The 12,450-nt window shown below is 41.6% G+C and overlaps 1 protein-coding gene across 1 annotated transcript in view; it reads left to right on the top strand.

Annotated features, from left to right (window-relative positions):
• The window catches only part of LOC124041902 (receptor-type tyrosine-protein phosphatase N2-like), a 162,683-nt gene that overhangs the window by 4,093 nt on the left and 146,140 nt on the right, over positions 1–12,450 (top strand). Inside the window, exon 2 of the mRNA XM_046360034.1 lies at positions 2,573–2,623. Coding sequence (XP_046215990.1) covers positions 2,573–2,623 — 51 coding nt within the window. The remainder of the gene's footprint in view (positions 1–2,572; positions 2,624–12,450) is intronic.

The raw sequence follows: 12,450 nt of genomic DNA, 5'->3' as shown, positions 1-12,450 counted from the left end.
GTGTGTAATGGTGGTTGACAGGTGTTCGTAATGTGGGTTGCCAAGACCCACAGTTAGTAGGCCGGCACCGGAGAGAGGGAACGGGAGTAGACAACTGTCAGTATATTGGAATGAGATCTTTAATGCTCCTTTAAGATACCAATAAACATAGAGACATTCATCTGTCTTTTACACAGAGATCTAATTTTCCAGATGGACAAACTTTATTCCTTTGCAAGTAAAGAGCAAATCCAAGACAGCCATGTGGAAAGCCACCCACAGTTTTGTTAAATGATTCATTTGTCAGAATTGCTTTTTTAGTAGCTTCATCCTTCACTTGTGTGTGCCTATAAAAATAACATCTTGGTAATGCTTTACTTAGTGTTGATATGTAGCATTCGTAAAGCAGTCATAAAGCCTTTATATGCATGACATATAGAGTCATAATGCCCTATATCACCACATTCAACTTCAGCTTTCGCTTAGTTTCCCCCAAGGCTCATTAGGTTGATCAGAATGCCAGGCACATTCTTCTCTTGATGTTTGGTTTTGGTGCTGTGGCCTTCTGAGAAGTTTCTATTTTGCCTAAGCACTACCAGCTCACTCCCAGACACAGGAAGGAGCAGAGTAAAGCAGACTCCTTCATCAGTAGCAGGGCCACGATGGAAGGAGTTTGAGTCTGTCTGTCTGTGTCTGACTAAGAATGAGTACGTGGGGCCCTTCTTAATCATACAAGTACACCCAAAATCTTTCAAACTCAACTTCAAAAGTACGCTATTTTTCAATATGTTAAAAAATGTCAATTTCAAAGACACACATACTATTTTTTGTCGGTATTGCTAGCATGTGTAATGCAGTCACATCAGCACCAAGGCTGTAGAAACCACTGCAGAAGGAGGTGACTTACGTTTGATGCACAGCACACGTGTCTTCGTTCTCCATCATGTCAGAGTGCTAATTGGCCACGCCTCCCTGCCTGGGGTGTCCTATGGAGTGTGTCACCAGTGTTGCTGCTGTGGTATGACAGCAATGTGACATATTGAGCCCAAAACACCCCCAGAAACACTGCAGGGGATGGTGGGTGGGCTGGCTGTGTGTATTGTAAACCCAGGCCCTGACCCTTTCCTCAGCCCCCATCCGAGGACCACATGCTGTGACAAGACTGCTTCATATAGCATAGTATCCTAGACTGGCTCCCAAATGGCAGCCTATTATCATAGGGGTCTGGTCAAAAGTAGTGCACTACATAGGGAATAGGGTGCCATTTGGGTCAGCAGCTCCCGACCGCAATAAACAGTGTATCTTCCTAAACCCCTTATGATGAAAACATGTGTTTAGGAACCACTAGGGAGAAAATGAATCACTAAAAACCTAGAGATAACAAAATTATTATTTCTATAAACTTGAGGAAGGTGGATCCATGCAGCCGCCCACATCCCACTCCGTATAGCTGCTGTGGCCCCGGCCTGAGACCGATTTGATACTGCAGTTCAATTGGATATATGGACAGGGTTATAAATCGTGTCCTCTTAATGAGGGTAAGGGGTTGTCAAATGGAGAGAGAACTTTGTGCCCTGTTAGGCCTGCTCTTCTCCTGGCTGTCCTCCTCTCCCCTCCTCTCATATCCCCCTTCTCTCTTCTCCACTTCTCATCTCCTCTCTCCCTTCTCTCTTCTCCACTTCTCATCTCCTCTCCCCCTTCTCTCTTCTCCACTTCTCATCTCCTCTCCCCCTTCTCTCTTCTCCACTTCTCATCTCCTCTCTCCCTTCTCTCTTCTCCACTTCTCATCTCCTCTCTCCCTTCTCTCTTCTCCACTTCTCATCTCCTCTCTCCCTTCTCTCTTCTCCACTTCTCATCTCCTCTCTCCCTTCTCTCTTCTCCACTTCTCATCTCCTCTCTCCCTTCTCTCTTCTCCACTTCTCATCTCCTCTCCCCCTTCTCTCTTCTCCACTTCTCATCTCCTCTCTCCCTCTTCCCTCCTCTAGCTGTATGTATGGTCCAAATATGTGTATTAAATGCCCTAAGGACAGTGTGTTCTGTCAGATCCCTGTTAAGCAGAAATTTCATTTACGACCCGTTGATGCTGCCGGAGCACCTAGTGAGATGGATACAGAAACAGCATCCCCTAGCAGCCTGCTCCTCTGTATTGATGGATCACCCTGGAACACGGTGTCTCTGTGTCCCAAATGGAACCCTATTCTCTATTTAGTGCACTACTTTTTGACCAGGGCCCATATGATTCTGGTCAATCATTGTGCACTATGTAGGGAATAGGGTGCCATTTGGGAAACAGGCTGTGTTTTACGATTGGCCTAAATGTTAACTTAGAATAATGGCCCTGTGGCTGTGCTGTTTATCTGCTGTAGCTGTGAAACGCAGTGCTGCATGACATTGTAATCCATGACGCCTCACCCACGCAGGAAGTGGGACATTATATTGTATATCTCTGCTCTTTTTTTTATAGATTCAGCTATAGCCTATAGAATAGCTGAATCTTTAAAAATCTGAGATGTACAATGCATGTATGTACAGTAGGCTATTGTTGATGGGTCTTAATATTATGATATCATTGTTCTCTCCACTTTTCCAACAGGTTGTCTGTTTGAGAAGGAGTTGTGCACACCATACGAGATCTGTGTCAACGGTAAGCCATTTTCATTTCATTCAGATATCATACAGCTATAAAGTAGAGCTCACAAATCAAAGACACCTGTAGATGCTAAAATATTCTTAATCTAAAAGGAAGTGGACATTCAAGGCACAATATCAGCGAAAGTGATGATGATCAATTGGAGAAGGAAAATCTATTGCACTGACTCTTTTCTCCTCACTTCTCCTCTTTGAACGGTTGGTTCAGAACACAGGACTAGAAAACACAGGACTGGAATTAGATTATATTTCTATGGTTTGGAATGCACAGGGTGCAACACCACAGATGGTCAGTTCAGAATGTACAGGGTGCAACACCACAGACGGTCAGTTCAGAATGCACAGGGTGCAACACCACAGATGGTCAGTTCAGAATGCACAGGGTGCAGCACCACAGGTGGTCAGTTCAGAATGCACAGGGTGCAACACCACAGATGGTCAGTTCAGAATGCACAGGGTGCAGCACCACAGGTGGTCAGTTCAGAATGCACAGGGTGCAACACCACAGGTGGTCAGTTCAGAATGCACAGGGTGCAACACCACAGGTGGTCAGTTCAGAATGCACAGGGTGCAACACCACAGGTGGTCAGTTCAGAATGCACAGGGTGCAACACCACAGGTGGTCAGTTCAGAATGCACAGGGTGCAACCCCACAGGTGGTCAGTTCAGAATGCACAGGGTGCAACCCCACAGGTGGTCAGTTCAGAATGCACAGGGTGCAACCCCACAGGTGGTCAGTTCAGAATGCACAGGTGCAACCACAGGAAAGAATAGATAAGGGACCGCCACAGACACAGCTGTTGAGATGGTGTCCACCTCTCTTCCTGTGTGCTTTCTTTGGGCCTCTACTCCCCAGAATTCATTAGTTTAGGTTGCATCCCAAATGACACCTTATTCCCATTATAGTGCACTTCTTTTGACCAGAGCCCTTTCAGACTTGGTCAAAATTAGTGCACTATATAAGGAATAGGGTCCCATTTGGGACCTTTTCCTGATTTGAAATGTGGCCTTGTCTCTGATCTCATTGTGATAGGAATAAAACAATGCCCTGTGCTGCTGGGGAAACATCATATTCATAGTTAAACTATTTTTGGCCCAGTTCAGTTCTCAGCCTGTGTTTAGTCTGCGCTGGTTGTCGCCTGGGTTATTACATTTAACAGGCCATATGCCATAGGAACACACTCCTATGTCAGGGATTCATTCATTTCCAATGAGGAAAGTGCATACTGCCTGATGGGCTATATTAGATAGACACTATGTCCTTGAGGTGAACATAGTTTCATGAATATTGTTCTTCCCATGTAAATATAATCACTTGAATTGACATATCCTATCAGACCATAATTTGATGGTTCTGTTGACTATTATACATCTTTTTCATTTGCGGATATTGTTATTAGTTTTATGTAACTGATGACCTAGTAGGTATGCCAGGTGGGAGACCTTTTTAAACTTCTCGTGAAGTTATCTCAAAGCTTGACTTTTATTCGTTCTGTGTGGGTTAAAGTACAGGTAGGTAGGTTGTATTGTAGGTGTTGCTGTGCACACCCTTCATAACACACTCAGTCACACTTAACCAATGAGTCACCAACAGCACCAAAGTAGGTCTACACATCAAAGCAACACACTGTCCATATTTAGGTGATCCTTCTTTCAAAAGTAATTACAGCTATGCTGTATTGGCAATTGAGATCATATGAGCCATAAAACTTTATTTGATGTGAACATCATTGCATACAGTATATTATGCCTGATATGGTGCATATTTTTGCGCCCCTCCTAATGGCTGAATATGGTTAACCTTCAGACAAAAAGAATGATCAGCGTAGATTGACGTGCTGCCTAGCAACAGGGTGGAAGTGCTGCTTTGAGTGTATGCCAGCCACTCTGACACGTTCTCTCTTTGACTACCTGTTTGAAGCTGCGACTATAACTGTCAACTGAGGTAAACTGAGCTGAGGTTTGGCTGACACGTTAGTTTTGGACCACGATGTGGAAAAGCTACAGTGAGTGAGCACCACTAGCTCAGCCTTTGTCTTTCTCTATGTGGTGTGTGCCAGTGACAGCGAGTCAGTGTTAATGACAGTTGTCAAATTACCCTGGGCCGCTGCCTGGTAGGCACATTGTCTGTCTGAGTGGCAGTATCAGGAACCACATGCTCCCCAGGACAGAACCGCAGCTAGAACTATAGACATCCCAAATGTCAACTTATTCCTTATATAGTGCACTACATTTGAGCAGGGCCCAAAGGGTGTGCCCTATATAGGGAATAGGGTGCCATTTGGCACAAACCCTAATACTGTTGTTTCCAGGCAGGGAAATGAGACGCTGAGAGGTTAATGGTTGATAATGGGACACAGCCCCTCTTATCTCTTGCTTGTTGATAAGCTACTGGAGGTTTGCCAGCCCATGACTCTCGGTTGTTCTTGGTTTGTGCCCAACAGCTCAGTAGGCTACTATGTAGTAATACAATGTTACAGGGTTACTACACATGCATAAGAGCAACTTATTGTAAAACCATTATAATTTGGTTATTTTGTGAAACTAATGAGGATTTGGAAAAACTGACAGATGAAATCACCACCAAGCTACAAAAATCCTTGTTTACACTGAACATCAGCTTCTGATGAAGCTTCCTGGATCCTGAGATAGAGAGGTATATTAGTGGGTTTGGCCATTTGGATGTTCTAGATAACATCTCCCCACCAACAGGGGTGTTGATCAAAAGTAGTGCATTATAAATGGAATAGGGTGCCAATTGGGATGCACCCCAGATTTGATATAGAACACAAAAGGAAAGGGCAGTCTGAATGGTCGGTCGGCAGTGGAGAGGCTAAGTTTGATCAGTGACTTGACATTTTCACTGTGATTTCACTGTGATGTGATCCTGAATTTGGAGCAGGATGACCTGTGACATTCCAGGCACATCTCATGATTCTCAGTAACCTGGCTTCAACAGCATGGATGGAGGCACGCCTGCACAGAGAGATAATGGCAAGGAGGGGTTTGCAGTCAAGATCTGACCCAAATGGCACCCTGTTCTCTATGTAGTGCACTACTTTTTTCATTTGGGACCTACTTGTTGTTCTATAAACTGTTCCCTAGTGGTCACTCACAGGTATTGTATGTGACCCAAGATTTTCAGTAGCCTATATCATTTTTTTACCCAAATGAGCAATTGACCGTCCTGTGACCCAAATCGTCCGTAGACTACCCAAATTAAGAAGAAAGAGTGTGTGATTGTAGATTTATTCTCACCTCTCACATGCTCAGGGCCTACTTTGGGTCCCCACTCTTAGTTTAAGAAACCCTGGCCTATATGACCAATGTTGCCAGGGCAGCTAAAAGCAGGGTGTTGGTTCTATCTAGGTGTTGGAGTGGTCAGGTCAGGTGCAAACAAGCTGTGGAAAATCAGCTTAGGTGGTGGAATGTGTGCACTATGCACACCCTATTTGCTTAACCCAGTTTCAGTTTGATGTAGTAGGTGTGATGTTCCTATCAGATAACATATCTGAAGTGCAGTGGTGGAAAAACATACCCAATTGTCATACTAATAGAAAATTACTCAAGTAAAAGTGAAAGTCACCCAGTAAAATTATACTTGAGTAAAAGTTTTAAAGTATTTGGTTTTAAATATACTTAAAAGTCAAAGTACAAATAATTTCAAATTCCTTATATTGAGCAAACCAGACAACATTAATTTTTTTGTTTTTGTATTTACGGATAGCCAGGGCACACTCCAACAGTCATACTTCATTTACAAAATAAGCATTTGTGTTTAAGGAGTCCACCAGATTAGCGGCAGTAGCGATGACCAGAGATGATCGCTTTTTTCACCACATTTTTCGTGATATCCATTTACGACCTTGTCTCATTGCCGCAACGGGCTCGGGAGAGGCGAAGGTCAAGACATGCATCCTCCAAAACATGCCCCGCCAAGGCGCTCTGCTTCTAAACAACCGCTCTTTCGCTTAACCCGGAAGCCAGCCGCACCAATGTGTCAGAGGAAACACCGTTCAACTGACGACAGCCTGCAGGCGCCCGGCCCGCCACAAGGAGTCACTAGAGCACGATGAGCCAAGGAAAGCCCCCCTGCCATACTCGGACGGCATTGGCCCTATGGCACTCCAGGTCACGGCCAGCTGTGACGCCTCGACACTGCGATGCAGTGCCTTAGACCACTGCGCCACTCGGGAGGCCCAGAGATGTTCTCTTGATAAGTGCATGAATTGGACCATTTTCCTGTCCTGCTAAGCTTTTAAAATGTAATGAGTACTTTTGGGTGTCAGGGAAAATGTATGGAGTAAAAAGTACATTATTTTCTTTAGGAATGTACTGGAGTAAATGTAAAAGTTCTCATATATATATATATATATATATATATATATATATATATATATATATATATATATATATATATAAAGTACAGATAACACAAAAAATGACTTAAGTAGTACTTTAATGTATTTTTACTTAAGTACTTTACACCACTGCTGAAGTGTATTTTAATGATGATTGATCATTTTGTAGTGATGTAATTTATTAGAATACTGATTGTAGTATGTCATAATTTTACAAGTTCCTAACCTTATATTCCTAACCTTATATGCCTATAACAGTGTATTCGACCATGACTACATATTTTGATAAAGGCCCAGTGCAGTCAGAAACTTGATTTCCCTGTGCTTTGTATATATTTCCACCAGGTTGGAATAATACTGTGACATTGTGAAAATGATGATAAAGCCCTTTTAGTGTAAGAACTGTTTTAAATTTCAACCTATTTTGGTGGGATGGACTTTTGGTCTGCCTGGTGACACAGTAAATGAGTTAGTAGACAAATGAGAAAGAGAGTTCCAAACCTCTGCCAACAGCTAGTTTTCTGTTTCCCCCTCCCCACTCAGACCACTCCCAGACAGTCCAAGAAAAATCATTGCATTAGAAGTTCCTCTTTGCTACGAAGCTATTTGAATTGAATTGAAAACAATTGCAGTAACCAGGTTTACATCCAACCTTTTTATGTGAGTAAAGTACGTTGATCAAAAAGGTCACGACAGGCCTGATGGAAACAGCAAATTTGTAGGTAGACTTTCCAAATGTCAACAAAACAAAATACGATATTCAAGATGGGATCTTTTTGTGTCGGTAAAATTAATTATACGAGAAATGATTTTAATGTGCAAATATTGATATAATAACCATCATATCGAAGTAAACTTGGCGTCACATGATGACATGTTGTGTGCTCCTCCCCTTACGACTCGGGAAAGAATGCAGTTTATTAGGCTACATATAAAATAATATTATGATCTTCACATGGTGATGAAAGTACAAGGTGATGAGCTTGGTGCTTCTTTCCAATAAATATTGAGGGTCTTATTCTGGTGACATGATCATCGCTGCTTGCTTGGCTGCCGATGGACAAATTAAAATAATCTCACTCCTTTGTCCATAATAATCTCATCATGTAGGCTATACATGTACTGTATCTGCGAGCTGTTGGCTGGAGTGCACGTGCCAATACCAGAATGGGCATATTTGCTATACAATGCAACCTTTTTTGTGACAAAACCATCAGTAGAGCTGAAAATGTGATGAAAATCTATTTAACCTTTATGTTTTATTTGGTACATGGGAATTTAACCTCAAAAGTAATTTTGGTGTGCACTACACAAAAATAACTTTAGAAATACATCACGCACAGACTTTTATCCAAAACAAGTCAATTTGATGAAAACACATCTCTGGGAAAATGTGCATATTTATGCATATTTTTTAATATTTGCATGAAAATCTGTCTCAATTGGATGGAAACTTAACTAGTAAGAACTTCATTGTTAACCAGAAATGATTTGATATGGATATAAAAACGTCTGTATTTGAGGTGTTGTCTTATTTTAATGCATCATTCTTGAGACTTAATGGTTTCTAATGTACTGTATAGTCTTTGTTCATTTGGCATGTTATATTACTGTGACTGACTGTTGTCAAAACACATTACTAAACATTTTCTAGTCAAGTGCAAGTTCACCCTAATCTCTTCTTGGATGTTTTCTGTTGATCATTGAGCCTTGAAATGGATTATACTTCCACTAGTGACGTGATTACACATGGAGGTCAAGGATAATATTTCTGTTGCCAGTTTGCTAAAAAGTTGTGCATGAGCAAACCCAAGGTTATCCAGGCTGTTGTAATACTTTCAGATGGGATACCAGACTCGAAATGTGTGGAAGAACTTTCATCTTTTGGTTTGTTGGTTTGCTGGGTCCTGCTGTTTTATTTGCTTGACTGGGATTCTCATAAATGTGCAGGTTGACACACACTCATGGTTCATATCTCATGTTTGTTTCACGTGGGATGAAGATTTAATTGCTGCTTGGAAAAGGAATATGTGAAAGGGGGAGACCTAGTCAGTTGTACAACTGAATGCATCTTCCACATTTAACCCAACCGCTCTGAATCAGAGAGGTGTGGGGGGGCTGCCTTAATCAACATCCACGTCTTCAGCGCCCAGGGAACAGTGGGTTAACTGCCTTGCTCAGGGGCAGAACAACAGATGTTTACCTCGTCAGCTCAGGGATTCAATCTCTAACCACTAGGCTACATGCCGCCAACAGGATCTGTGGTGAATAGGGTGATCTGTGCTACTTGAGAATGGATATTCATATTTATAAAATGACTGAATGCGTGGCAAACATAAGTAATGTGCAGCAACGGGAAATCCTCTTTAGTACTCTCTAGGCTACAGCATTTGACACAATAATGTTCACTTGTATGGTCAGTTAGTCTCCACCTAGTGGTGCAATTAAGTACTGTTTCATAATTTAGAAAATTAACAAAACACTCAAGACATATATATATATATATATATATAGCAGGGCTCTCAAACCCTGCTCCTGAAGAGCTACCCTCCTGTAGGTTTTCACTCCAACCCTGCTCCTGGAGAGATACCCTCCTGTAGGTTTTCACTCCAACCCTGCTCCTGGAGAGCTAGCCTCCTGCAGGTTTTCACTCCAACCCCAGTTGTAACTCAACTGATTCAGCTTATCAACCAGCAAATTATTAGAATCAGGTGCACTAGATTAAGGTTGGAGCAAAAACCTAGTGGACAGTAGCTCTCCAGGAGCAGAGTGGTTCTGGTTCTGAATTATTGCTACATGAATAGTTTATGTATAAATATATTCAATGACATTGAAAGTGTGCTGGATGTCTTGATTATTTTCCTTTGTTTGATACATTTCGCTGTAAATGTTAATCAGTTTCCTCGGCTGTATTGTGTACTGTGTGACTTATAATTTAATACCGGTAGTGCAGATCGCTTCCTCAGCATGTCTTCATTCCACAAGGAACACCCTCTGTGTGCTCAACAGTGAAATTGAAAAATTGTGTTCCCTGATACAGGAAAGACTGTAGTCAATAAGTGTTCAGTAAAGTATATGCTTGGACTTTCCTTTTGGACATAGATGTGTACTAGGTGCTTTTTAAAAACATTGTTTATGGAGTCCTTTTGCAATGCTTCAATGCAGAACTGATTTTAATGAAATCAATTAAGGTGTTGCTAGAATTAATACAGTTGACCTATTTTCCCAAGGTGAAGAAATCCTTGGTAAGTTCATGCTTTCTTGGAATAATTTGAAGCAACATTGAAGCAAGGTAAAGTTGAGGTCTTGGTGTGGTTTTATCACCGTGAAAAACAGGTCTTGGTGTGGATTTGTAAGTGTTAAGAACAGGTCTTGGTGTGGTTTTATCACTGTGAAAAACAGGTCTTGATGTGGTTTTATCACTGTGAAGGTCAGGTCTTGGTGTGGTTTTATCACTGTGAAAAACAGGTCTTGATTTGGTTTTATCACTGTGAAAAACAGGTCTTGGTTTGGTTTTATCACTGTGAAGAACAGGTCTTGGTGTGGTTTTATAACAGTGAAGAACAGGTCTTGGTGTGGTTTTATCACTGTGAAGGACAGGTCTTGGTGTGGTTTTATAACGGGGAAGAACAGGTCTTGGTGTGGTTTTATAACAGTGAAGAACAGGTCTTGGTGGGGTTTTATAACAGTGAAGAACAGGTCTTGGTGGGGTTTTATAACGGTGAAGACAGGCCTTGGTGTGGTTTTATCACTGTGAAGGACAGGCCTTGGTGTGGTTTTATCACTGTGAAGGTCAGGTCTTGGTGGGGTTTTATAACTTATATATTTATACTGTAGTTATTACATTAGGACCTATACATGTAGATCTCTCTGTTGCACCTGTCCATAGTTTTGCTGGCTTTGCAAAAACATGGTTTTGGATGAGCCATTTATGTATGCTTAGCTTGCCTAAGCAGGAAAAGGACATTTGCATAAAATGTTCAATCAGTCAAGTAGGATCACGCACATAGACAATGTATTCTATCCTAACAAAGGAGAACCGTGGAAAGCAGATGTTCCACAATTTAGTGCCAATTTATGATAATTTCAGTTTATTTATGATGAATATAAAATCATAAATATTCTGCTAGTACAAGCGCATACTGTGATTTCCTTAGAAGTGCCTGAAGTTGACTAGGTGAATCCAACCCCTCCCCCCTCTCAGTAAAACAATAGACTCTAGGTGCTCTTTGAGACGAGTAGGAAAAGAGGCATCAGATGTTGATGCCCGTTGAAAACCTGCTGGAGCACCACACAAACAAAAGAGGATGCTCTGCTCTGTTCCAGCTCCTACTCTGATTAGCTAAAGGGGAGAAGGGAACCAACACATCACCATGGCAACTGGCGGAACAGGGAACAAAACTAAATGGGCCCATTACTCAGCTGTGTCCTAGCATGTCTTCATCCAACATGTCGCAGACTGATTCAGATTGCTGTGTGACTCCCCACAGCTACTGGTGTAAGCTCTTAACTTGACCTAGCTATCTGTATATTGTCACAGCAAAATAATCCTACAGCAACAGGATTTTGTGTTTCAAATATTTTTTTATTAAACACACACAAGAATGGTGTATAGGTATACAAGACAGGTATACATTTCTTATCTAAACATAAAAGAGCATACAGGAACAACAAGACCCAGAGTTCTGGGTGCAGAACAAATAATACAAAATAATAATACAAAACACGACATACAAAACAAGGACACGTAGAAAGAATAATAAGTAGGTTCAGGGCAGGAAGATTACAGTCCTCCAAAAATGTTTGCATAATTAAGGGGTTAGGATCCGCTTTAGATGTATATAGAGTCATAAAACTGCCGGAATCTGTCATTGATGTCTTTGGGGGAAGAGAGTAATTCCCCAGATGCAGATTTAACTTTGTGAATTTAACAGATTTAACTTTCATTCGGTCACTCACATTTGTTTGAAGTTGTCTGGCGAGTAATTTGTGTGGTTTGTCACCAAACTCAAAATATTTTTGCTTGGCATAGAGAAAAGATTGAGCAATTTTAGCTGAGAGAATCTGATTATATTCAAATTTTAAAGAGGTAATTTTTTAAATGTTTCTCCATAGATGGGTGGCTAGCATTCTCCCTATCCAGTAAGTGAATTTGTCCCTCCAGTTCTTGCAGTTTTCCTCTGTTTTGCCTACTCCTGGCAGCCTGAAAGGAGATGATACAGCCTCTCAGATAAGCCTTCAGTGTTTCTCACAATAATGCTGGGGAAGTCTCTGTATTGTCGTTGGTATCAAAGGAAAATGTAATTTGGTCTTTAAGATATTCACAGAATGTTGGTTCTGTGAGGAGCTGAGGATTCAACCTCCAGACCCCTCGTTTGGTACAATGTCACCCAATCTCAGGGAGAAGGTGAGTGGACTGTGGTCCGAGATTATAATATCATGATACCTCACATTACAGGTA

The sequence above is a fragment of the Oncorhynchus gorbuscha genome, linkage group LG08, assembly GCF_021184085.1.
Source record: "Oncorhynchus gorbuscha isolate QuinsamMale2020 ecotype Even-year linkage group LG08, OgorEven_v1.0, whole genome shotgun sequence".
NCBI classification, from domain to species: Eukaryota; Metazoa; Chordata; class Actinopteri; order Salmoniformes; family Salmonidae; genus Oncorhynchus; species Oncorhynchus gorbuscha.
Note: the sequence above shows the minus strand (reverse complement) of the source record. Positions and strands in the feature narration are given on the sequence as shown.